General features: G+C 42.7%; 1 protein-coding gene across 13 annotated transcripts in view; it reads left to right on the plus strand.

The window, feature by feature from the left end:
- The window catches only part of DMD (dystrophin), a 7,596,173-nt gene that overhangs the window by 493,469 nt on the left and 7,075,098 nt on the right, over positions 1–27,606 (plus strand). For 2 of the 13 annotated variants that reach the window (XM_085622451.1, XM_085622459.1), the window contains exon 1: positions 20,155–20,417. The exons of the other annotated variants lie outside the window; for them this stretch is intronic. In XM_085622451.1, coding sequence (XP_085478577.1) covers positions 20,387–20,417 — 31 coding nt within the window. In that variant the 5' untranslated portion in view covers positions 20,155–20,386. Of the gene's footprint in view, positions 1–20,154; positions 20,418–27,606 lie in introns of those variants that run through there. 13 annotated transcript variants of the gene reach the window in all.

Below are 27,606 nucleotides of genomic sequence, written 5' to 3' on the forward strand. Positions count from 1 at the left end.
AATGGCAAGGGGACCTGTGACCACCCATCAGGCAATCCCTTTAGTTTCCGTAACAATTTTTCATAATTCAAATGGAACAGGCTAGAAAATGATTTGTCACTGATATCGCGAGGTATCTTATTGGGGACTGTGTCCTTGCTTGAGGCTGTAATGATATCGGGAGGTCTGAAGCTGTAACATTAAAAAGCAATAGTTCTGTTTTGCTTTGATTTATCTTATAGCCTCCAATTTTAGAAATTCACACTGCAATGCAGGTCTGCATTTTTGAGGACTGTGTAAGATTCATCAACGAATATATTGTTTAACTTAGGAATGCTATTAATATTTCTTTTTGTCTGCTCGTAAGATTTTGTGCTGGTCACACGAATCAATAAAGAGCAAAATTGTGTTATTAATCAGATTTCTGTAACGTTTTACTAAAAACGAGAAATCTGAAATGATTTACTTTGCTTACAAAATCTGTGATTGCTCTAAAGGTGTGAGCGTGCCTTACAAAATGAACTCAAAAGTACTATTGTGATTATGTATTTGCGTGATATCAGAGACAGGTTCATTTTGCTGCCACATGACTGTCCCATGGTGTTGTGAATGTTGTGCTGCAAGTTTGGAATAAAAATCATATTCACAATACCCATAATATAAGTGGCAATCCTCGCCTCTCTCATTGTGGAAGGTATTAGGGCTGCAAGGGAGTGGTCCTTTTGTGGATGTAATCATCTCAGAATGCTGCACAGCAATGCTAAAAGGTCCATGTTGCTGTGACAAGATTTGGTAGCTGCTTCTCATACTGCTTATGATTCTAAAGATTCTGGCTTGCCCAGGGATGTGCGGGAATGGACGCTGGCGGAAGAAACGCATATGCAGTGTTCTAGGAGGGATGAAAAATTGCAGGAGGACCTTCTGGCGTGGCGAGTTCTGTGTATGGAAGGATTGGCGGTGGAGGGGCAGTTGTCACAGAGTGAGTCGGAGGGAACAAGTGGAGAGTTGTATTCCCGCTAACCTCTGAGGGGGAGGGGGGAGGGGATGACGGCGAGGCTACTCCTGTATTGCACTGAGCTGGGCTGGGCCGGATTCTCACACGATATAGACTGTGATCTGTCTCACTCTGAAGCACTACATAAGTATATGTGTTTTGATTGGACCTGTCTGTACTGCTTTTCACTGATGTCGGAGGGAGGGGGGAGTAACGAGATTGTATGTTCTGGCTTGCCATTCTTCTCAGAGTATTTAGCAGAGAACAATTGATGCTTTACCCAAAAAATTAGAAAATGAAGTAAAGTAAATGAATGACTCATGCCAGATCTCATCAAAGCATCGGCATCAGTAGTCTGGTCTGGTAGGATGACGGAGGTGCACTCACCTCCATGAAATCCTCAAAGTATAAATTGCAAACTCCTTGGTCTATATTGCTGAATGGGCACATTTTCCCTGTTTTCTCCATGGTCCACTTTTGAACAGAAAAATGCACCCAATTGTGGTGAATGCTTTGCCCAGGCCAGCCACGAATTTCAAGTGAAATATGGAGCAGCTGTTTAAAAGCCGCTCACTGTTTCACAGTGCAGGTGGCAACCTGCCTACACTTTCAGAAGGGATTAGAGAACCCCGTGCAGGCAGGTGCAGTGGGTGACTGCACCCGCCTGCAGGGGTATGTCTGGGGGATCCCATTCGACATCAAGAGGACAGCACAAGTACTATCAGTATTACAGAAGGGGGCACATAAGCATCTGCTGCCCATCTGTAATACAAAAGTGCCCCAGTGGCACGCAAAGCAGGCACATACACCCGTTGCGTCCCTTGGGCACTTTCTGTAATACGGCCCCTGGTTCATACAAGTCACACGATTGCTTTTATGGCAAGAATCTTTTTCTAAGGTCCAAATTGGGTGCGAATTAACAAAATAATGCAAGTTCTAGCTTGTGCATATCTATATGTGATATCACAATATTGCAGTCTCTTTTTGTTTCAAAACTGGTGACTGACAACACGTGAACAAAGAAAATCCAAATCTGCTCGGATTACAACATATCTGGATTAAAATTGTCATCAAGGATACACCTAGTATGAATGTTATATAAATGCTTTAGTAATTTAAGCGAGGGTTGCAAGAAGAGTAGAAAAATAGTGGGATCTCTTTTCTCGTGAATACTAATGTTGCGCCTTAGCAGATCCTGAAAAGCAAGTAAAAACTACTTTTAATTATCTACCTCACCTCTGCAATGTTTATGTTGGGAATGCCACAATCCACAACTCGCAGGTCACCTACCAACACAAATGCATCAGAAGAGACACGGGGACTGATAGCTGGGAGAAGGGAGTCCCATGGCCTTCCCTGATAAGGGATGTAGCAGCTAGAGCTGAAAACTTTGGAACCTGGTCACCCAGAATCGAATCCTGCTTAGACGCTAGACTCAACATCCCCCGGGCAAATCACGTAATTTCCCCGTGCCTTAAAAAATGTAATGTGTGCATAGTCACTTGATGTACACGATTTTGGAGACATTTTCCTATTCCTCTATGCAATGTACAGTGCTCCGTTTCTTCATAGCTAGTTTTGCATTACAGACATGTGTACCACACTAAGCTCTTTTCTGAGATCATATGTACATTACCTTCTTTTCCAGAAGGTAGTTGAAAAGCAAACGTTTAACACAAGGTTATGCTTGACCTGAATGTGGTTGTATCATGCCAAGTACAACTTTTAGATAAGACCTTTACTGCAGGCAGCTTATAATGAACTGTGAGAAGCCGCTCCCATCCAACTTATGCACATCCACTAACCCTGGAGTTCCATTAACAAATTCCTAATTGTGACAGCTGGAAATTTCAGATTGTTTCCATGCCATCATATTATAGGTAATAGCAAATCATTTATAACACCTAGATTAATGAGCTGACAGAAATCGCCTACCTAAAAGTAACATGTATTAAAGTGGCCGTGAGGTTGACATATTAACTGCTAAAAAAAAATAATCAATTAATCAATCAATAAGTAAATATATAGAAATATTGTGTCCATAATGTTAGTAACATGAATCAGCTAGAAAAGACTTGCGGGTAAGGAATAATGAAGCTGTATTGAAAGGAATTTTAAGGGATAATGCACAGACAAAGGTTTGTTTGATCACCAGTATCCGCATAACACTTAGGGTGCAGTGTTCATCTTGGCACCAAAGCGCACATTTAAATGGGCGCGCTGTGGGCAGACATGGACTTTGTGCCCTATTTTAATAAATGTGCTATCCCCGGTGCATCCATGGACTTGTGTCTGCCCTGGGGGCAGCACATTAGTGAAAGTTGGACTGACTGATCTAAGCACTCTATCTTCCTTTCATTGTGCAAGCGGCGACCAGATGGGCTTTGAAATGGGGGCAGGGATCCCTATGAAGGTGAGAGCAGTGATTGACTGCACCATCCTGCAAGGGATTGCTTGGGGGGTAGTCACAGGAACCCTCATTCCCACCTCCCATGGGGCACCCTCAGGGCTGGCATTAACTGTGCACTACTTAAGTGTTGCACACAGTCCGCGTGCCTGTCAACAACACTTTTGTCTCAGAGCCCACACTTATATTGTGGCACGGGCACAGAAGTAAAGTGTTGCCTCATTTGTTTTGGGACAACGGCCCTATACAAATAAGGAGGCACCCCCTTAGAGATCTCTCCAGTTCTACTAGAGTGCCACTGCAATCTGAATGACAGAAGCAGCTGTGCAAGCATCTTCATCCCCTTCTGTAACCCTAAGGTGCAATGGGGGCACATGAAGCAGGCACACATGCCTATAGTGCCCTTGGGAACTTAGTGTAATCCCATCCTAGGGGCTGACTTTATAGAGGTGTGACTTTGCTAGTCCAAAGTGTGAGATTCCCCAATTGTTGTTATAATTCTCTGATGCATGCTACTGAGTGTGACCTTTCTTTAATGATCTCACATGTTCCTATTAACTTTAGAACATATCTTTTTTATGAGTCAATCAGACTGTTGTTAGACAGAGAGTTCCAGCTGATTAAGTCCTTTTTTTATAGTCTTTATTCAGTGTGATAAAGGCTTTGAAGATAATTGCACGATGTGTTTCCACACTCTGCAATTGAGTTACTTAGTTACAACCATGATATAGTTTCACATTCCTTGTGTCTACTTGTTTACATGCTGTGCGCCCTTAAATCGCCCGGTGCCACTTTTCTTCAGGGTTTAGATACTGTGTGGCATTTAACTGTTAGTGAGGAAATATGAGGCTTGGGTTTGATGTGCTTCAGTTTATAAGCCGCCGTGATTTTATTCACAGATTATTTCCTGTAGAACCCATATTTAGATGTTTTCCATGGGGCACGAAAAGAGATTTCTGACCCTATGGATGCACCTGCTCATTTATTCGAATGGTCGTATGTTGAAAGGCACAAAGTAGTAAAATCATATCAATATACATTGTTTAGAAAGGTCAACCCTATGGGTGGCATGCACAATTGTTTATGGAGTAGTGTTGCACCTTTGGTTTCACATTGAAAAAGCAGGACCTCGTTACAGGTATTACGTGTGCATATTTCTCTAGCTAGGCTTCCATAAATACCCTATGTGAATCCCTTCATTTAAGCCAGTGCAGATCATGCTTTTTGTTCCACACATCATATCTTTTTGGCGCATTCCCAGGTTTACCAGGTTTGGTAAATCTGGTAATGAGTAAACAACCATGGGAGTTGCGTGGGAAAATCCATGCAACCACCTACGGAACGCCTCTCTTGCACAGAGTAATGCAAAGCAGCACAAATTGCTGTGTTGCCCTTCTCCAGATTGATTTCTTAAGCCATTCAAAGCCCTGCAAAGTGGCTTAAAAATATGGCATAAGTTTTGCATCACTCAGAGCGACACAAACTGCGTCATAAATATACCCTTGAGTCTACAAAGTGTTCAGTTACCCTTAAAAAGTAAAACTGAATTTTACACATTCACCAAAACAACCTACAGGAAGTTATCAATGGAGATTTGATCAGTTGTGAGATATGAACATGAATGTATGAATACACTCTCTTCTGGAATATACAATTTCCCTGAAAATCGGTCTCGTAGACATTTGTTAAGCCTTTGTCCTTCTCGGGTGGTGTAATGCACTATCATGTAACACATCCAGAGGCAACGGCTGATATTGCCAAAGTAGGATCATATTATTGCTGGTTTTGGTGATCTCAGTGCTTAGATCCCCCTAATGTTTAATGAGTGTGATTAATTGAATGACCTAGTATCAGAAGGGAACACTGTTGGATCTCATGGAGAACTGACCTGCCGTGGGGCTGGCCCTCCCTAAGGTGAGGAAGACTACATACACTGTCTCTCTTGCACTAGGCTACGTGAGTTCCAAATGTTATAGGGCTTGGTAGAGCATTTGCCAATCGTAACACAGACGCAAGACCCACTATTATCACAGTTCTAGGAGAAGGTGATTGAGTAATTTGCATAATCACAAACCAACAGGCTGTACCAAAACCCCCTCACCAATATGGGTGTTCTTTTTCCACGAGAAGTCTAAAGGTATACATTTCCAATAAAAGAACAGCAGAAACGCGCCTTGCCTTTGTGGACCTTTAACGAATATTAAAATGTGCAGATGGGTGAACGTTTTAGGAAGTAAGCAAAACCAAAGGAAATGATGGACGGAGTGTTGAACATTGCAAGCACTCACCCCCAGTCAACTGATCTGGGTTTAATCCACCACCGTTCTTTAGCCCACTCTGCCACCCCAGTTCAGACATGGCCATATGCGAATCAGTCTGACCCTGTGCCTCATGGGAACAGTCCAGCCTGAACTGCCAAGCCATGTCTTCCCTGGACCGGAAACAAGCCCCCTAGGACCGGTTTCTGGCATTTCAGCCGTCTTCATTTCCTTTGGTTTTGCCCCGTTTCAGGAAGTAGTCATCGCTCCCAAAGCAAGGAGCTGCAAAGCTCTATCTTACAAGCTGATTTGATTTTTTGTTATTCTTCATTTGGTATCGGGGCCCAGCACGAAACATTTTATGTTGCAATCTTGTCTCTTTCAAACGGTACATTTAAAGTCCTATAAACCCCCTGAGTTCTGCATCAAATCTTTATGTTTCGAGTTACTTGTGCCCGTGATCTGAATGGCGTTCTGTAAAACATTTATACAGATCTATTAAATGTGGATGACGGAATCACAGCACTGTTACTCACAGGTCAGACCACAGCAATACCCAGGGAATGAGGCAGGATACCATTAGTTTCCCCTTCCAAATGTCCATGTCCTTCTTTATGCAGCTCTTTGAAGTTCTTGTATTGACACTGTGTGCATTTAAGTGAATGCAAATAGTTGAAATATATACAGTGAAATGTTTTTCGAACCTCTCATACAATTGGTATGTAATATAATTCGTGTAACTGAACCGTTTGAGCTCTGGCTCTGAAAAAGGTCCACTGACGTTAAAACCCTGCTTAGGTGGGAATTCATTTTTGTTGCATATTTTAACACTGAAAATAAATCTGACTCACTTGCAGACGGCTTTGTTTCACATTTTCTTACACACCCATATCCATTTGCATTGAGCCTAATTCTATGGATAAATAAGTGATACCACACCCTATTTGTTGGACAGCTCGCAGCAGTCACCCTGTTATACCTTCTTTCAGACCACAAGCTATGTGCAGGGCTGGCTTTAGCGCTGGTGGTGCCCGGTGCGACAATAATTGTTGGTGCCCCTTTCCCATGACCTCCTCCTTCGATTCCCTCACTACAACCGGGCAAATGTGTCCCTCATCTCTCCATCAACCCTCTCTCACATACATTTCATTTGTTTTAAAGCACTGGTAAAGGCTGGCTCTACTGATAATAATGTATATTTACCCAAACCGATCCTTTTCTAGCAACATTAGGAATAGATAATGAAGACTAGGAAAAAAAATATAACCTCCTAACTATTTTATGCAGTTTGCATACAGCTCTTTAATGACAGGTCATAACAGTCACTTTTCTATATTAGAGATGTATCTTATAAACTGTGGTAACTCAAGGATCTCTGTGACAAAAGCAGTAATCCACTCAGATATCCATACAAATACAGATTTGTGATCTGCACGGTACTTGTTCTTTGCAGCAGGCGTACTAACCCTCTGTGCTAATTTATACCACTAGATAGAACTCTGATTCCTCTGTCTAACAGGAACATTAATCACAGGGGCTGAACAGAATGTTTTTTTTCTGCCTGAAAGTTGGATGGACAAGGAACTCTGCAGAAGGTGTTTTGAATTCGTAAGTGATTGCTAAGGACAGCGCCGCCTTGAGGTCAGTGCCCCCTCCCCAGGTCAGCGCCCAGTGTGGCCGCACCAGTCGTACTGCCATAAATTCAGCCCTGAAAGAAAATCCAGAGGTGGCAAGAGAGGTTATGTCTCTGAGCAAGGATTGAGGAGCAACTTGGAAGGGATAGCATTTTAGCTATTACAATTAGAGGATATGAGTGAACAGCTATGGTAATTTCGGTAGCAAAGTGCCTGGGTGTATTTGTGATGCACAATTTCTCCTATGAGGGTGAAAGTGAACAGGAAGCTGATGACGAAGACAAAACCTTTCATTGATAACCCGACAGAAGTCTTGATAAATGTCCTGACCCTATATGTGCAGTGATTAAAGGGGTGGATAATACCCTTTTAGCCTTTGATGGACATGGAATGTCAAGTTCTTCTGGACCTCTTAGCAGCCTTTGATGTGGTGAAACATCAAATCCAATTTGAGAGCCTCTCCATGGTTAATGAAGTTGAGGGAACATGGTGACATGGTTTGCCCACTTTCTGTATCAAAGTATTCATCAAGTAAATCTTAGGAATGCCTTGTCTCCCACCACAGTGGTGGCTTGTGGAGATTCTCTCAAACGGCTAGCTACTTTAAGGTCTCTTAGCAACGTCTCATCATATTTATTGCCTGGTACTAGTTTGCTGTATCACTTATTTTCTGATGATTCACAGTTGCAGTCTCGGATTGCTAGTACCCGGACTGACTTTAAATACCTGGCAGACCTCATCTTCGAAATAGAATCCTTGATGGCTCACAGCTAGGTACAAGGTAATGGTGACGGATATTGTATTCTTTTCTGTTTGACATCAGAACTAAAATAAATAAATTGATCTCTTTTCTGCCCCTTAGCCATTTTTCTTCATCTGTACAGTATAACTAAAGTTACAAATCTGGGGGACCCTTCTGGACAACACATCATCCAGGAAGGCAGAGTATAATCACATAGTTAATAACCCTAGGAACGATCATGTATGTCTGGAAAATCCATGTTTTTTTCTCTGCAGGTTTATTCTCCAATCTAAATGGAGTACTGGTGACATCTGAGTTACATTACTGAAAGCAACTGGTATATTTAGAGTGAGTTCACTGACCCACCGACAAAGGGTTTAAATGTGGGGGTCTGTGTGGATCTGGGTTTCTGGAAGAGAGATCAGTTCTCCACCACTGGAAAGTGTGCTCATTAGCTTCCAGCAGAGACTTGAGTATGCTTTACATAACCTAACATCCTCTGTCCATTTTTCTGTAGGTCAGCTCCTAGCTCACAGGGATCTGTACAGTTAGGTGAGCTAAATAGTGTTCCCCTATTTTCCTTTCAGTGTGCTGTTATTGGTGCAATAGGAGTTCAGGGTGGGCATCTCTGCAGCAGTCTCAACCCGAACTTTCAACTTAACACCGATATAGCCTGTGTTAACCATAAACTTGTAATCTGTTTCTATTTTGAAGGCAAGTTTCCTCAGTACACCAGTAGCTAGAGACACATTCTGTATTAGTGTTCTGTACTATTCTGTTTACATTTCCCTTTTCTGTTATTTTAGGCACCTTATCTAATGAGGATATGGGTTCAAGACATCCCATATCAATGTTGCTGCCTTTATTGTGTATGCTAATTTATTGAATGGCTGTTTGACTTGTCTTACCTGGTGTCAGTCTATACTTACCACTAACAGGAGATTTGCTATAGTCTGTGCCTCGCCATTTCATAGCTAAAATATTAAAATGTGTTATCTGGTGCCTTAAGTATTGCTTTGTGTCCCTAAAAGCAATAGTTGGTGATTTGCAAGATGTGTCAAAACCGACTAAAAAGGAATTGTGATAAATACTTCACAGTTTTGACAGGCACCTTTTTGGCAACAGTCTTTGGGGGTCCCCTGATGCCTACAGTCTGTGTAAAAATGTAGAGGTGAAAATTGATTTCTCTTTCATTATGGATCTGTATAGATCAGCTTTGTTGTTGGCTCTTGCTTTTTTCAATTCAAGGTGTTGACAAGAATATTACTTGTCTACTCATTCCATTGCAAAATTCTGATTAGAAAAGCTTTCATTGCTTCTCAGATTGATTATTACAGTACAGTTTATTCAGACTTATCTATAGTCTCTCATCAGCTACAACTGATTATCACATGAGTCCTACATTTGTCCCCTATCTCCTGCTACCTATTCAACAGCGGGTGCTGCTTAAAAATTCACAAATCTATTATCGTCCTGCTTCAAATCGCATTGCCTTTAAAATTTACTTTGGTTGCAAGCAGGACATTCTTTGTAGCTACAACAATGTATTGGGCCACTCTCCCAATGTTGCTACGTCAGGGGCCTCATTTGTTAAAATGAAGGAAAGTCCTCAAAACCTGGCTTTATGCTCTTTAACTCTTATTATCTGACAAATGTACTGATTGGACCAGAACTATATTTTACATTCTCATTAAATATTAACCCCCTGTTAGGATGGGAAGGTTGCCTAGATGGTGATGGAAGTGCATCCCCGACTTGAAAATCCCAGCTGCGATGATATCAGGGATTGGCAGGGATTTTTGGCCATGGACACACATCGATCATGCCTGTGTGCCATGACCTAAGCCATTGTCATGGATTGGGGTATTTTTATACCAGGAGGAGCACCCAAAATGCTACCCTAATAGTGGTAAATGGCTACTGGCTTTTCCGAGAGCTAAGCAGCTTGCAGTGGTGGGGCCAGCATACTGCATTTTTACAAAAAGTATCAGTGTGTTAACACGTCTTTTTACCTGTGTCACTGCAGTAGGGCCTACTGGTCCACTCATGTAAAGTTTCACCGATGAGTGCTTAAATCGCCCTTGGTCTACATCATGTTTACTTGTAGCTCTATCCACTGCATGTTTGTTGGCTTGGGCGTGCTGTGATGTATGTGTGCCTGCAAATGGTACAATACATGGAGGCATGTGGATTCCACGCTGTTACCAAGGGCTTTGGAAAGGGATATGGCTGGAAGGAGCCCTCCCAGGCAAATGTGTGGATTGCCATATTCCTGAGAGCAGGTTGGGGCACACACTGGAAGAAGGGAGAGTCAGGTTGTCTTGTGCTCTTCAAATCAACACTTTGATTCTGGAAAGGTCACTGGTCAGTGGGCCTGGGAGCATCTCTGAAAGATGATGGGACTGATAAGAGGAATAGGGCAGAGACAGGGGATCATGAAGAGCAGTGCTAGGGCCTTGGCAACCTTTTGTTGGGAATATATAAGTGAGGTTGACATTCAGGTGTTCTCCTTGAGGCACTCCCATGTCCTGTGTTATGGTGCAATCAAGGCTGAAGTCTCTCCTGCTGTTACAGACTGCTGCCTGGATAAAGGACAGAACAGAAGAAAGGGTACTTCTAAGTAAGCAGCACACATCACATGAATTTAAAAGAGAAAAGCACTAAATTACTTTTGCGTCTAGAAATGAAAAAAAAGGGAGCTTAATTCTCCCAAATTGTCAACTGCCAGGCAACCAACTGATGCCGTACTTCGACATGGAAATGCTCAGCAGAACTTCTGGCTTTTGTGACCAGGACTGGGGACCAATGGTTCTCCCAGAAGAGAGAGGGGACATTATACAGGAAAATCTAGACCCCTTGCCCTGGGGCGCCAGCATTTGGCTGCCTGCTGAGACTGGAGGACACTGTGGGATGGAATAGAGTGCCTGGAGGGAGGGTGGTTGGGTGGGGGATCTTGTTGAGTGGACCCCTGAAGCAGATTGTGAGAGTTACAGTCCTAAAGGGCTGCTGCACCAATTGGGCAGCCCAACCGTGTGCTGCCCAAGTTGCTGACCCCGTATGTCAGAGGGGGCTGTTGTGAAGAATAGTGCTGCTGCACTGATTCGGCATCAGCCCGTGTGCTGTATACCAGAGGCGGCTGCCGTGAAAAAGAAGTCTTGCTGCACCAATCGGTTCTTCCACCAGTGAGCTGCCCAATTCAATGACCCATGTCTTAGAGGAGGCTGCTGTGAAGTCATAGCATCACTGCACTGATCAGGCCATTTTCTTATGTGCCACCCAAGTTGGGGACCCTGTATGCCAGAGGGGGCAGCAGTTAAGAGCAAGGACCATCACCCTAGTTCACCACTGCAAAAAGTCTGGGCTATAGCACAGATACAGTGTGCAACCATGAAGAGCTGCAGTTTCTGACCCATGCCCCCAGTGCACCCTGTTGAACATCAGAGCTGAAGTAATTGCTCAACATCTGCCGTTGAGATAAGAGGAACTTCCCCATCACTGGGGGAGTGCTCAGGACACCCAGCCAAATGTCTGGCAGCAACAAGACTACAGATCTTTGTGGGCACTCAGTGCAGTCTAGCACAATACTAGACTGCTGAATGCTCTCAGGGTATTCCATATTGCAACTCTGAAGTGAGTAAGGCTGATCGCTGGGCCACTAAACCCCGGGGATACTTGCGCTGGGACACTGACTTTTAAAAAGCCATTGTGGAATTTCTAAGACTTGTAATCACTTGCGGAGCCTAATCTGAATGTTGCCTCACATAAATGGTGAATAACCGCTACCAGTAGACAGGGATGTATGACTAAGAACCTCACACAGATAGCCCTAGAGTGCTGGCCTTACAATGACTCTATAAATTGTATGTGTGTGCCGTATTTCACATTGGGTTCATATATAAATGCAATTTCTTTAATCAAAGAGAGTATTTGGCTGGACATGAATTTACTGGGGTTGCTGGATGAATGTTGACCTTTGTGCCTTTGGATACCTTGCACCTACCTCCCTCCAAGAAGCCTTAGACTGCTTGACCGATGTTATCACTGATAGTCAAGTGTTGAAGGGTAGTACTTGATCTAGTTGCTCAGGACCTATAGTAGTTTGGGCCCCAGAACATCAGGCTTAAAAGGCCTCAACCCCATTGTTATGCCCAGTAGCTCCTGCTTGCCCTATGACCCTCTGAAAGGGGTTCTGCCACTCATCAGTTAATATTATTGCACCCTGTCACACAAATTCTGTGGTTGCATATGGCAGTTAACATTAATATAAAACTCGCAATGGTTTTTTCTCTTGGGATCAGTTCAGCATTAATTGTTTTTCTTCAATATGTGGCAGTGTGTGGTTTGTTTTTCAATTGTTTACATTGGTTTGCTTATTGGGCTATGCTTCCTTATCTCTTATGAAAGGTTGCCAAGTTATCTACCTGCTACCAAAAGCCGATCAAGTGTGCAAGAGCTCGACTGTTCTTTTTTATTTCTGTCATCAACACTTAGTTGTATTATTGTCTGAGGCACGTTCCTCCCCTTATTTGACCTCCCTCTGTCTGAAAGTTGAGTGACATAATGATACTGTTATGTAATGTTAGGTTTGTATGACTTTATCGCATAGGAATAAATGACAGAGCGGCAAAGATATTGAGATAAACATTTTAAAGAGAGGACACGTACTTATCTATATGTGAAAATGAGATCCTTTGTACAATTTCCTTCATAAACTCGTCACTCAAGGGTATGGTTGTCAATGAAATTCTTAATTAGTGCAATAAAGCCAAGTAATTTTGGGTATAATGATTCATTCAATATGTTTTTTGAGGTGAAATATGTCAGTGTTTATTGCTGTTTTGTAAGACTCAAAACTGTATATTTTAAATCGCATATTTTAGCATGCACGCTAATTATTCTATAAAATTACATTACCTTTAAATATTTCATATATATAAAAAAGATTACATGAGATGAAACACTATCAGTTATTCAATACTGGTATAAAAAGTATAATCCATCTGCCATATGGTAGTGGGTGGGGACTAAACCTATGCAGAGCAGTGGTGGCGAGTGAGAAAAATAAAATCATGATAACGCCAGGTTATTATCATTGTATGTTTCCCTAGTGGATCTCCAGGTGCGGGGCAGGGCGGGGCTGGGCTGGGTTGGTTTGCCCAAAGAGCAGGGGAGGAGTGGTTGTCACTCCTCAAGGGCGCATAACTGCTTGGCCGGCCAACAGATGTTATATACTTTATCGTGACAACAGATGTTATCTGCTTCCAAAGGTATTTTCACTGAGACATGGACATGTACTCATTTGCTTTCATTATGTGACAGGAATATTTGCCAAATGCCATTTTTTTCACACCTGGGGAGATTAACTGATTTGCTCATAATCACAGGGTGTTGTGCAGAGACTTAACAAGCATTTGTAACACCAATAGGTTTCGTCTTGGAGAATATTGGTTGCGCCATTGCTTTTTGTTCATCCTATACAAAATTGCGTGGCCTACTTTGGCAATGATTTGTAGGCTGAACATAATATTTAACAAGCATTGGCAAAGCCAATAGCTCTCGCTTTTGGGACCTTATAAGTATTTAGTTATGCAACTGTTGCATGGCTAAACACTTATAAGGTCCCAAAGGCAAGACAAATTGGCTATGCCAATGCTTGTTGAAACTCGAGTCTAATCCGTACTCTGCGCTTGGTGCTTGGGGGCATTCTTTCATCCGTGCAAGATGTCGTTCTGCACAAAACATCAGGAAGGGGACGTCTGGCACAAAAGTTTAAGTGAAGTGGCGTACTTTGAGGACGGACTGATGAGAGAGGGACAGATAATTGCCCTTCACTTGAAAGAACAAGCATTTCGCAGGCTAAAAAAACAGACCGGTCCCTGAGAAAGCAAGCACAACAGAAAGGGGGACGTTGACTGTACATATGACAAGAAGAACAGTCACTCCTTCTCCCCTTTCAGGCTTCTCCATCATTTTAGTGATGCGCAATAGCCTACATAGTGCATAGTGACTGATTTGCATATGGCCATGTCTGAACTGGGGTGGCAGAGTGGGCTAAAGAGCGGTGATGGATCAAACCCAGATCTGTTGACTGGGTGTGAGTGTTTGATTGGTTCTGATGCTCCGTCCATCACCACCCCCTTTTGTACCGCTTTGTTCGCCATAAGTTGGCAGGGTATGCTCAGACGTGAGTCCCTTGCTCACTTTGCCACTGGATTCAAGCAAGCCTGGCTGAAGACGGCTGAAATGCCAGAAACCGGTCCTAGGAAGCTTGTTTCCGGTCCAGGGAAGGCATGGCTTGGCAGTTCGGGCTGGACTGTTCCCATGAGGCACAGGGTCAGACTGATTTGCATATGGCCATGTCTGAACTGGGGTGGCAGAGTGGGCTAAAGAACGGTGATGGATCAAACCCAGATCTGTTGACTGGGTGTGAGTGTTTGATTGGTTCTGATGCTCCGTCCATCACCACCCCCTTTTGTACGGCCATTCATGAAGGCCCTTTCAAACGGCAGGTTTGTCACTGCACGCCTTCCTCTTAAACAGCCCCTGATTTTTAGGTCTCGCCTGACCCAGCGCATGCGCTGGTCTGGCGAGACTTATTGAGAGGGCTCCAAAAAGTGCTACCAGGCCAGCCTAGAGCTACAGTGCATGTGCGCGGGCACTCGCGCCGCGCTTTATCGCGATCACTTTCACTTTCACGGCCGCTTTCCATAGCCAATAGGTCTCGCTTTTGGGACCTTATAAGTATTTAGTTATGCAACTGTTGCATGGCTAAACACTTATAAGGTCCCAAATGCGAGACCTATTGGCTATGCCAATGCTTGTTAACCCTGCTGCCAGACATTTTTGTGAAGATGCAGGAACATTGCCAATGCCATGCTGAGCAATTTGCTACAAAAAAATGAACCTCTGTGCTGTTCTAACTAATTAAAAGAGCTCAGCGATTAATCACTAGATGTTGGAAATATTTTCCTATTATTTTTATTGCAAGATTCACAATTGATAATAAACTGTTAAATAGAAAGTGCACTTTGTTTATTTATGTTCAATTTTAATTACCATTCCTGCAATAAAGATAGATGTTGCTGTCCTCTAACGAAACAATTACATATTTTTGATTGTTCATTTTTCCCTCTGTGGCATGCATTCAACATTTATCGGTTACATTGATTTTTTTTCTGGGTTTGGTTGTTGTGCTGTGGGGCGATAGCTAATTCACAGAAGCAGCAGAATGTGCTTGCGCATCAATGAGAATTAGATATATGCACTGGAGAATCAGTATGATTCCGATATATTGCGCATTCTGCCTTGGACGTTTTTCTGGGATTCAGGCTAGGGTAGAATAAATTGTGACAATCTGGTCTTGCTATGTAACTTCAAGGCTCCATAGTTATTGCTGTAGTGTATTATTATTTAAGACTTTTACAGCTTAAACAGCGCATTACATATTCTGTGAGGCAAATACACATGTGATGGCGGGAAGCCCGTTCCATTGTCGTCATCTCTCCTGCTACCGGGGCCAGACAGGGCTCCAGAGACTACAGGGTCCAGGCAGTATCGCGGACGTCACCAGCAGCGTGCCAGCGCCAGGAGGCGCTGCAAAAAGCACCGCGGGATCCTGCTGCGGGCCGGGCCAAGGACAAGCCCGTCCTTGCCCTACACTGACCGAAGGAGCATGGGCCTGTCCCTAACATCTGCAGCCGGGGTGTTGCTGCAGCTCGTGTTCATCCAACTGTCCTGATCGTGATACTGGATTGTCGTATTGACCGGGTTCCTAATCAAGACCTAACTTCTCAAATTACCAGCGAGGGACCATCCTGATACCCTACAGGCTTCACCGTTCCTGAGTGAGCCACATTTTCTTTGTTTTTACTGTGCTTTTTTTGTGGGTTACCCTGTCCCTGGGAGGAAAATTCTGTTTCATAATATGGGCAAAAGGAAAGCTGGTGACTTCCCGAGGGCAGAAATCAATGCAAAAAAACCTAGGAAACCAGGACATAAGAAGCTGATAGCTGACCCGCATGCAAATGCCGATACACAAACGCTGGCAGATATAGACTTACTAATTGAGGAGGTTGAATTTCTATTAAATCCATTAAATACTGACAAAGGGAGGTGAAAAGATAACGTTTTAAAGGGTCTGGCTATATTTAAAAATACAAAAATCAAAAAAACTCAAAAGCTGACTATTGTAAAAACTGGAAATCTTGCCATTTCAGATCACCACCAGACCGAGACTACTGAACTTGTAGAGGACACAGCTTCCTTATTGTCTAAACATAAGGGAATGGAACACGCTGAACAATTAAGTTATGCCCAATGTCCGCTTTTCCCAGAAGTTATTATTGCTACCAATATCCATTGTCAAAATTGTTTTGCCCCTCTTCAATCTCAATCTCAATTTCCCGAAGGCACCGGAAGGCTACATTCACAATTACCACAGGCCCAATCCGGGATGAATCATGTAGGTCAAACTGAAAATGAGACTCAACAAGGCATCGGGACACCTGCTGAGAAAGTAACTCTACAAACATTAAACTTAAAATTGAACCATCTTAGCAGTTTGGTTGTCTCATTAGTAGATCAAGTCTCTTTGCTGCAAAAGATGAGTTCTCTCTGCCGTTGCAAACAAGCAAGTCCAGACGAACTGTCTACGACATTTCATACAGAACAACATTCTCCTGAAGCGGCAGTAGTTTCTAATGGAACTGAATGGGCACAAAAATCCACTGCTGCCTTAAGATCTGTTCAAATATCTAAAAAGGTCCCGTAAACTACCCAACCTCGAAGGCCCCCTGATGCAAATCAGTTTATGCAACCCCGAGGCTCTTAAATCAAGTAGTATCCAATAGCAAGGTCGCTAATGTTAAACTGGTTAAGGATGGAGTAGACAATGTTAATGCAACCCTTCCCCCTCACTCAGATAATGTACAAAAAACTGTCCTCTCTTCCCAGCGAGATTACCCTTCAAGATCTCAAACAACAAACACTCAGGTAAGATCTAATTGAGATTTCAAAAATGTAATTTACTTGACGAGAGTGCCCAAATTAAACCCTGGAGCTTATGAAGTCACTTATGCGCTAATTAACGAAGCAAATTATTGGCTGAGGTCAGAGCGCAAATGCCTTTCAGTGATTAGCTCTGATATTTTGGAAGCCAGGCGGTGTCCCTCAGATATTGTAGACCTTGATTGTATAAAGGTCACCCTGTGCAACAGACAGCTAGTGGAGAATCTGATTCATTTTGAACTTTGCACTTGCCATTTTTTGGGGAACAACACGCCTGTGATTAGGCTAAAACTGTTTTCTCCAAACATTAGAAATCTTGAAGGCCCCCCTGTGCAATCTCGTAATTTAACTATGCAGGCTAGCCATTGAACACCTGTCTCCAATCTGAATGCAGTCGATTGACTGAGTGGTGAGTATGTATGGAATATCTGTACAAATTCTAGCACAAGACAGCATGTGGGATAGCCAAACCTGCTGGTGATGCTTTAGTTCTCTCCAGTGGCAGGAGGGGTATACAGTGCTGGAGAAAATCACAAATTGTGCGATTACAAATGTGAATGGGGCCAGAGGCTGGGATGAAATATTTTTGGATGATGCCCTAGGCCCGAGTAGGATTAGCAAGAACCCTGATAGACCTTGTCCTGATGATCCAAGAATGGATGTTATTCCAACCATTTCACCTGTGGGTCCTAGTTTAAGTCTTCTACAAACAGCTGATCATGAGGTCATTCAAACACAAATCACTATTAGCTTAATATCTTGGAACTTGGCTGGGATTCCACTTAAATTGGGTGACCCTGATTGGCTATTATATATAAGTAACCATGACGGTTGCATATTTCAGGACACCTGGAGTCAGATAGCCCAAGCCAGGCATGCTTATAAAGTCTTGTTAAAACAGGCTAAAAAGAGTTGGGATGATAGAATCTGGAGGATATGTTGCTTGCGGTTAAAATAAATGATAACAGTCTGTTTTGGCGCACAGTGGCCCAAACTAGAGCGGATAATGATGCAAAGAGTTACCAACATCATATATTGGCTGATAAGTAGGTATCTAATTTTTCTAATCTGTATGAGCTTCCGACTGATGCCCCCTCAAGCACATGTGGTAACATAGGATCTTCTATGGATTTGTCCTGTTGGGATACCTCAGAATCTTATGGTTCAGCTATTACCTTTAGCTTAGAAGACACTGCTAATGCCATCTACGCGTTAAAAACTTCTAAGCAATTGGACCTGACAAGATCCCAGGGGATCTATACAAATCAGAACCTGAGAGTTGGGCATTTTATTTTAATTTACTTGCCAATGCTATAGCACGAGGGGGAGAGATACCTGATTCCTGGAAAGGGGCAGAGATTGTTACAATATTTAAGAAGGCAATGCTTGCGAGCCCTCTAACTATAGGCCAATTAGCCTAATTTACAATGCCCAGAAGATCTTTGCAAGGCAGATCCTGGACAAGTTGTTACATTGGGTAGACGCAAACAACATTATGTCACCCCTTCAAGCAGGATTTCACACTAAGATGAGCACCATAGATTAAGATTCCAGATTTGCCACATTATACTAGAAATATATTTTAGTTCAACAACAGAAACTCTATGTGGCGTTTGTTGATCTTAGGACTGCCTTTGATCTTATCCCCCGCCCAAACCTATGGCTTACCTTAAATAGGATGGGAGTTCATGGGAACCTGATCCGTCTCTTGTTCAAATTGCATAGTAATAATTTTGCTCAGATGCGGTGTGGCCACGCAGGAGAGCTAACCGAACACATTCCTATACAGCGGGGGGTGCGCCAAGGGTGTGTCCTTGCTCCTACGCACTTTACTCTCTATATAAACGAAGTGGCTGATATCCTGAAGGACTGCAGAAATGATTCCCCTACAGAGAACGGCAGCAAGGTGCCAATCCTCTTGTTTGCCGACGACTCCCTTCTCATCTCCAAGACTCCAATGGGACTCCAGCTCCTTGTTGACAAATTCACAGATTTCTTTGTGTTAAGGTGTCTGGAGCTCAATGCTAGTAAAATCAAGTTCATGGTGTTTGGGAAGGGTGTGGCCAAAAACTTAGTTGTACGTGCTGGGGAGGAAACACTGGAGAGGGTGAAGAGCTTGGATTATTTGGGACACCTTCCTGTACATAAACAAACCATGGCATTTTGCTTTTTCCATGTGTGCTGCACAAGGCAGCACACATGGAAAAACTAAAAACGAGGAGAAATAATGCATTTCTCCTTGTTTTGCCAACTTAAGACCTGGGTTTTCTTGGTCTTAATTTTGGCGCTGCCTCCTATGTACGCCACCCTTGTATATAGGGGGCAGAGTCAAATACAATGGGTTTTGCGGTGGAACGCCCACTGCAACACCCACTGCATGTCCCTTTCACGCTAACCATAGCATGAAGGGGTGCCTTATGTACAAGGCAGCGTTAAGCCACGTTAAGTGGCTTAACGCTGACTTGTACATGAGGCAAGGACCCTATCGCCATAGGAACGTCACAAAAAGTGACGTTCCCGTGGCTATAGGGGCTTGTACATATGTCCCTGCGTTTCTCGAACTGCAACATTTTCGACTTCCTTCCCAATCTGACTTATTGGTTGGATCCCTGGGCTGACAAAGAAAGGAACAAGATATAGCAAAAAGGTATTCTCTGAGGAAAACATACATTACTTATTCGAGTTTCTGCAGCAAAGTTTGAAAAATGACTTCGCATGAAACAATGTGTTGCATTGAAACCCACATAAAAATTGCTAGGAATGGGGCAGCGAGAAACGCGGGGTGTGTAGGATTAAAACCGCGAACTATCGCCTTTGAATACAACGCACGGATTTTGTAACCGTTGAGTATCGTTGCCCCAGCCCGGAGAATCCTATCCTCCCGGAGCCTTGCAGTAGACGCTGTAATGCTGAGCGCGGTGGCGCACTTTTAAATCTTTATACTGTCGTCCTCGAAGCAGAACCTTATATGTAGTGTTCATCGGCAGTACTACTATGGGAAACTCGCTTATCTTCAGCGCCAAGTTGTTTGCTTCTGCGCAGGACATGGAATTTGAAACATCTCGGGCCTCCTCAGAAACTTGGCAGGGCTTACCATGCTGAATGTCAGCAGAGCGCTCGCTGCGTGTCAGCACTAAGGCAGACCTGGACCTTACAAGCGCTAAGTTGAGCACACGTATTTCAAGGGCTGTGACATTGCTATACAAAAGAAGAGACGCCGCGGCCCCCTCCCCTTTATTCACACCCCAGGCACCCACCGCACCTCTCTCCACAGCCGCAGACTACATGAACACAACAGAGTCCGCATCCTTTAAAGCTACGGGATAATATTCTATCGAGAAGTTTTGCTTTTTTTAGCTGAGTCCAATGATGTGGTCGGAGGAAGAAGACGATGTCTGTAAGTATTCATAAAACTACGATATTAAAAAAATTAGGAATTTTTCCCAGGGCGCTCGAACATGCTTTGACAAACTGACTGGTGTGTAAAGCTGCGCACTTGTCGAATATTTGCGTATGGGTTTTGAGCTATGATTTAAAAGTCTGCACAGGCGCTAGAAGTTTCACATGCGCAGTAAGCGCCGCCGAGCACTTATTACCATATTTCGCAGACTTTTTTCAATTATCATTGCTTTTGTTTGCTGCTGGAATTAAACCTATGTTTAAACAAATACGCGGGAAACTGTGTCTCGCTGTGGTGTAATATTCACATTTAATATCACTTCAATTTGCTGAAATGTTTAATGGCTTCTTATAACTGACAATGATGTTCAGCAACATTGCTTCCTTTGATTTATTACAGATTTTCATTTCTTCTAAACATGTTAACGTTTCGTTATAATTCAATGTATTTTCCCAACGGCCTTTACTCACACTTGTGTCAAAGTAAGTGATGGTCGCAAGCATACCACAAGCCTCATACAATGGTTTATGGAAGGATGCAAATATCTAGTAGGAAACTGTGTCAGGAGCGAATGCTGTCAGTAATAGTGTCAGTAAATGAAAATGTGAAGAAAGCTTGGCATGCCAAAACTCAGTTCATGCAGAAAACCCATCCTAGTCCTCTGGTGACCCACTGTGCCTCTCTAACTGTAGTGCCAACATCCTCATGAAAAGTTTCAGTGGCTCTGGCCTTTTACTACAGCTGCATTGAAAATCTTTGGCATTTCATCCAAACCACTGCTGAAGCAGGTTCTGATTATCCAGAAGGAGAACAGCGAGGCTTGGCAATCAGGAACAGTTTAAATTCAATTAAACAATAAGGGCCGGGAATAGCAGCCACATCTCTTACCGTTGCGTGCTGGAATTCAATATGCATTGGGTACATGGCATGCTTTAAACTGTACAGTGGGTGCAATAAAGAGACGCTCATCCCCCTTTGGGCAGGAAATACTGGTACAGTGGGTCATAAATTGTGTGTTTAGATGCTTGAGCCTACTCTGATAGAAGGGGCCATAAAAACCAACAGGAGGTCACATTCTGAGGGGGTCCAGGTGGTCGGTTGTGTCATGCGCATTATCTAGCGTGACCCTTACTACTAGGCCCTCTGCTCTGCATGTATTTGTGTTTATGAGTGTGTGCATCTGACTCCTTTCTTTAAGTATTACATCCTGGGGCCATATGTGATTTTCTGCTGCAATCTTCCTGAGGTGTTTGAGGCTTGTTCCATATCTGGTGTCTCTAGCACAGGAAGCTCTATGGGTGAACATAGGGCAGCTGTGCTATGTTAGTCTGATAAAGGCTCCCTCTAAAACCATAACACGTGTTTTATGGTGAATTTGGGTAGGGCAGGCAGCAGTTGTTCTGTGGTTTGCTGGACTCCTAAGAGCGGGACCTTTCTGTAAATTGATCTGATGCTAACATTACTCTAAAAATATATGTAGTCATTTTTGGCGGGAAAATGTGGGCTACCCATCCTCATTCTTTAAATCTACATTCTACAGAATGGTGCCTTTTAATCACCCATGCTAAAACTAGGTGTAGTTGATGGTACAAATGATTTTCGTCACACAATTGATGAAAACTTTTGCAATCTTTGTTAACTTTCTGAAGGTTGGGACGTTTTAAATGAATCAAGTAATGGACAAAACATCCAACAAGTGTAAGACTACAGAACAAAATGCCTGTGAAAAACACTTGTAGGAGGCACATTAACTCACATGATTTTGCAGAAACTTTGAAAAAATACTCTATTTTGATGAAAACATCTGCAACTCTAAGCTGGGGAACAAGTCATGTTCTCCACATGGGGCATATACAAGGGGCAAACAGTGGACACATCTAGGAAGAGGTCAATATTGATGTTGCAGATGAAAAGACTTATGAGTGAAGCTACAAATCAGAAATATTAACTTTGTAACCACAATCTGACAGCAGGGAAATTAGGCAGTAGGAGCGGATAGCACTGCATGAGTAATAGTGTGTAGCACATGAGAAAACAGAGGTACCCACAGGTGTCAATCAACAGATGTTGAAAGCACTGGAAAGACTCCTAGCGGTGTTGGTTGGATGATTGATGTATTGCAAGTGCAAAATTTGCAAGTCCACATGAGGAGATAGTATGTTATAGGATAATCAAGCATGTCCCATGTATCGGTATCAAGTAACAATAAGAGATAGATTGTTTTTTAAAGTAGCCAGGTCTTTTTTTAGTACGCACTTCACCCAATACGCTTTGCATCATTCCCACGTGATTTTATTAATTAACATTTTGATTTGGTTGTTTTGTATTACATGGAAAATACTCGATGGTGACAGAGGGCTTCACATAGGAGGGCTATCCCCATTAATCACTGGGGCTATAATAGCCAATATTTTGTTTCATCCAAACATCCAGGCACTGCTTCATGTCATGATTTGTTTTGGGCTTGAGGTGAAGCTGAGTTTGCCATAATATACCTATGGAATGTTACAGCTTTCATATCCTTTGTAGTTGAAGAATGATCAAAGCGTGGTTGTAGCTCTTTTTTATGGTAGTTCTTTTTTATGGTTATGTGTGTGTGTCATTGTGGGACCTAATGTAGAGGTAAGTTCCCAATGTTCATAATTTAGTTCTTGGTTGTGAGATTACAGGTGTGCAAAATTCAAGTAATTTGCTTTGACTCCATTCTGCAAATGTTTGAGATAATTATGCAAATCTGCATTTGGTGCGTTATTTTAGCACAAAATGTGTCCTCAAGTTCGGTTTAGATGTGATTTAAGCATTTCACACTGAAAAATAGTGCAAAACATAAGCTTGCCCTAAACATCGACTAATCTTCTAGTTGTTTGTGTTGTTCCCCTGCACTCACACTAATTACCGAAATTACACGAGAATACGTCTATGCAGCATAAATTATGCTCAGGCCTATGTGAGATGTGGCATGATTAGGTAATGTGATAATGATTTATTTAAGATATTAGGTTGTGCAGTGTGTGCAATATACACAAAATAAGCGTAATTTTTTTTTGAGTCTGGGCTTTATTTAATTTCTCGTAAATTGACAGAAGTTTCATTCTTCCCATCTTGGAGTTAACCCACCTCATTTGATGGTTGAGGATCCAATTATTTTCAGCTGTGAAAAATCAGCCTGCCCTGCAAAAATTCTTATTGGGTAGCTCACTTGCCAAATTACCACTAATGCCCCAGCATCACAATGACAGCCCTACTTAGGACAACACATTCAACTCTGATTTGTGTGGTTCATGACCAACAGGCAATGAACAGGGAAAAAAAAAGTAGAATTGTATCATAAGTGGTGGGATAAAACTCACTGTGAGTTACCAAAGTGTCTTTGTTTTTCACTCTCAGTAACAAACCCATTGTTTGGGAGTTTATTTTTGAAAAACAAAAAAGGGCAACCTTGAAACTGAGTCCAGGTAACATGGTGGCCCAGTCAGCATTATGTTTCTGATGAAAAAATCCCCTGCCGAAATGGCATACAACAGCAGATACTGCAAGCCACCCACCACAGGCCACCAGACCTCTGGCTGAATACCCACTCAGTTTTGTCGAAATTGGTGATCCTGTGCTGGAAACTCCTGTCCCTTGGTGCGTTGCTTCTCCTCCAGAGGTTTCACATGAGTAATTATGATTGACAGAATTGTAGATAAGTTTGAAAGCTTCTCGCAGTTTATAAACATCAGCAGAGTCCAAGTTGCAAAGCTTAGTTGTGCTTTTATAATTATTGCCTGTGCATATCCCAGGTGTGCATGATCCTTTGATGTGCAATGCGTTTATCATTATTTAGCAAGTGTTTTCAACTGGAGGTGTTGTGACCCTCTGATTTGCAGTCTAGCTTCTTTTGTGGTAGATTTTGGAGCATGTTATAGTTTTCTGTGATAGCTTTGCTCAGAATAAATCTCTGTTTTGTACCATGTTCCTTTGTGTGTTTTGACAGGATATTTATCACTGCACATTGATCAAACCAGGAGTAACCAGCTTGTACGTTCCCATCTCATCCACATCATCAAAACGCTTCCATTCGTGTACATTGTCTACCTCTAGGTGAATCATATTTTGTACCTAAAAGACAACAGTTGCTGGGTGGAGCAAAGAGAAAGCAAACAGTATAGGGCCAGATGTACTAAAGATTGGTCACAATATCCTGGTCACAATTTGCAACAAGTGCTTTCGCAACCAGTGTGGTAGTTTGCAAACTGATCTATTTCCTATTAGGTTGGTTCGCAAAATACCGAATCGTAGTGAGGCGCAATTCAGTAATCAGTCAAGTCAAAATATCTTTATTCAATCTTTAGATAAAAATCATAAAAGAGCACAGTACAATTCATCACAAAAAATACAACAAAACGCATTATTATAGCCCGCCGCAGCGGGCTATACCGGCTATTAAAGGCCCGCTGCAGCGTTAAAGGCCCGAGCCGAAGGCGAGGGACTTTAACAAAGCAGCGGCACTTTAATAGCCGGTATAGCCCTGCTACGAAGGGCAATAAGGCTATTAGAACATTCTGCCACTAGAGGGCAGAATGTTCTAACAAATAAAACAAAGCCTTCAGGGAGCCGAGGGGATTGAAATCCCCTCAGGTACCCTGAAGCCTTTGTTCACAGCCAGAGCTGTGAACAAAGAAGCATTGGAATGTTGGAGCTCCGAGCTTATACCAGCCCTTATAAACCCGGAGCACTCCATTGTTTTCAATGGAGCTACCAACATTCCAATGTTCTAAAAAACTTTAAAACATTGGCGCAAGATTGATCAAAAACGTAACTTCAGTGCAATGTGAGCTGCTTCAATAAAGTGTGTTAACTTAGCGATAAGTTGCCTCCACTGCCATTACCACTCTATCGATTTCCTACTTCTTGCGGACATGTTGAGGAAACAGCAAACACTGAAACAGATATCAGGACTGCCTAACAACTAGAGATGCATTAAGGCATTCCTACGTTTCTTAAAGGCTAGTGGTTTCAGAATATGCTTCAGACAGTGTTAAAAAACAGCAATAGGATTTGTAAAAAAAATATAGATCGATAAAATGCAACAAGGAGTGTTCAGTTGAATCGTCACAAGGACATGCTAGCATACTATTGTCCCAAGCCTTCACTCCATCAAAAAAGCACAAGAGAAGCCACACAGTACCAGCCATGAATCTAAAGATAAGAGACCTCTCCCACATATTGAGCTCCATAGTTAGGTAAAATGCCAGCTCTCCTGTTGCTAGTGAAGAAAAATTGTTACAAATTGAGGTGCAGATTTAAAAGCCCCTATCGCCACCATGTGATGGCAATAGGGGCCTCTCCTTAGTTACAAGGCAGTGTTAAGCAACTTAACGTGGTTTAACGCTGTCTTGTAAGTAACGAAACCTTTCACCCTGCAGTAAGCGTGAAAGGGGAGGGTAATGGGTTCCACCACAACACCTATTGATTTTGACGCTATCCCTTATTCACAAGGGCACCGTAAATAGGAGGCAGCGCCAAAATTAAGACCAGGGAATACCTGGTGTTAAATGGGCAAAACAAGGAGAAAAGCTTTATTTCTCCTCATGTTTGTTGTTGCCATGTGTGCTGGCTTGTACAGCACACATGGTAACAGCAAATTGCCTATAATTGTTTATGTGCAGGAAAGTCCCCCTTACTGCACATAGACAACCATTTCAAAATAATGCTATTCTGGAACTTCTGTGTGCTGCATTCAGCAGCACACATAGAAGTTGCCAAACAGCATTTAAAGATTGTTTATGTGCAGGAAGGGGGACATTACTGCACATAAATAATCTTCCCCACAACACAGGCACCCTTGCACTACAGTGCAAATGTGCCTGTGTTGGCACTAGCTAGCTAAAGTTAGCGCAAGTGCAGGGGAAAATGCAGGGCTGCACCACATTCTAGAAAATATGGTACAGCCCGGCGTTTCTAAAGTGACTAAGCGTGTCGTTAGCCTTCTTGGCTTAACGACACGCTTCACCACTTTATTGTAAATATGCCCCACTTGCTTACTATAAAACCTCCTCCATTCTTTGGGAGAGACTGAACTCTTTATGGCAGGACTTTAGCAGCCTCTTATTGAGTTTAATTACTGTGGCTAGGGCGGTAAACATTCTGCAGAGACCGATATCAGTGAAAGACTTACTGATGTATTTCAACCAGGGAATAGAAATACCCATGTCTAAACTAATGCAATCTAAAATAACTTCTCTATTCAAAGTTGCTTCAGTATTAGATCACACACTCACCCAATGCAGGAGTGGGGCCTCTTTAACTCTATATGTGACATAATCCAAATTAATTTCAGAGTGTAGGATGAAATGGGAGCTAGCTTGTGGAAGGTTCAAAAGCAGCTTAGAAATCCTATTTTCTTCCATGGGGAAGAATTATAGTACCACCAAACCTCTGCTCCATATGTAGCTGTATTATAAATCTTAATGTAAAGAAAGATGAGATGCCTAACTTCCCTCCAAACAAGATTGAATAGCGACCTGGCCACCCTGCCTAGCTTTATATGTGCTGCATTGACCTGAGGGTGCTAAGAATTGCAGGAATCATAGGTGATGTCCAGTTAACTCAAATTCTGCACAGACATCAGGGCTTAGTTTTGCAGCTTTAGAGATAACAGATTTCTCCTGCCTGGCCCACAGGTCATTAAGTGTGATTTTCTATAGTTAGTTAACATATGCAGTGCACAGGGTGTCCTAGCCTTAAAAACAGCATCTTCGGCATATAATAACGCCGGCACTAACAAGTTAGCAATTTTCGGTCTGTCACTGGTAGAGGTAGACAGGCGGGTGCTTAATTCATGAATACAGATAATGAAAAGCAGGAGTGCTAAAATGACCCCTAACTCTCCCCAGTAGTAGAGGGAAAACATCAGAGGTTTCTCTTGCTCTGCCATATTGCACCCTGGCCCCCAGACTGTCATGTACAGAGTGCAAAAAGTTAAGCAGGGGAACTTCCACTGCCAAATCTATCAGGATCATCCATAGCTTGGCCCTATTCAAGGAATCAAATATGGAAGATGAAACCATAAAGGACAAATATAGAGGACAGCTCCTGGAGATAGTATATTTCCTCCCGATAAAGGGCAAGTTTAGGCACTCCTCCACTGTACCTAGCCCTGGGTAAATGCTGTACTGACATAGGGAAAAGATGGTATTGTCGC

The sequence above is a fragment of the Triturus cristatus genome, chromosome 8 (genome assembly GCF_964204655.1).
Source record: "Triturus cristatus chromosome 8, aTriCri1.1, whole genome shotgun sequence".
In the NCBI taxonomy this organism is placed as follows: Eukaryota; Metazoa; Chordata; class Amphibia; order Caudata; family Salamandridae; genus Triturus; species Triturus cristatus.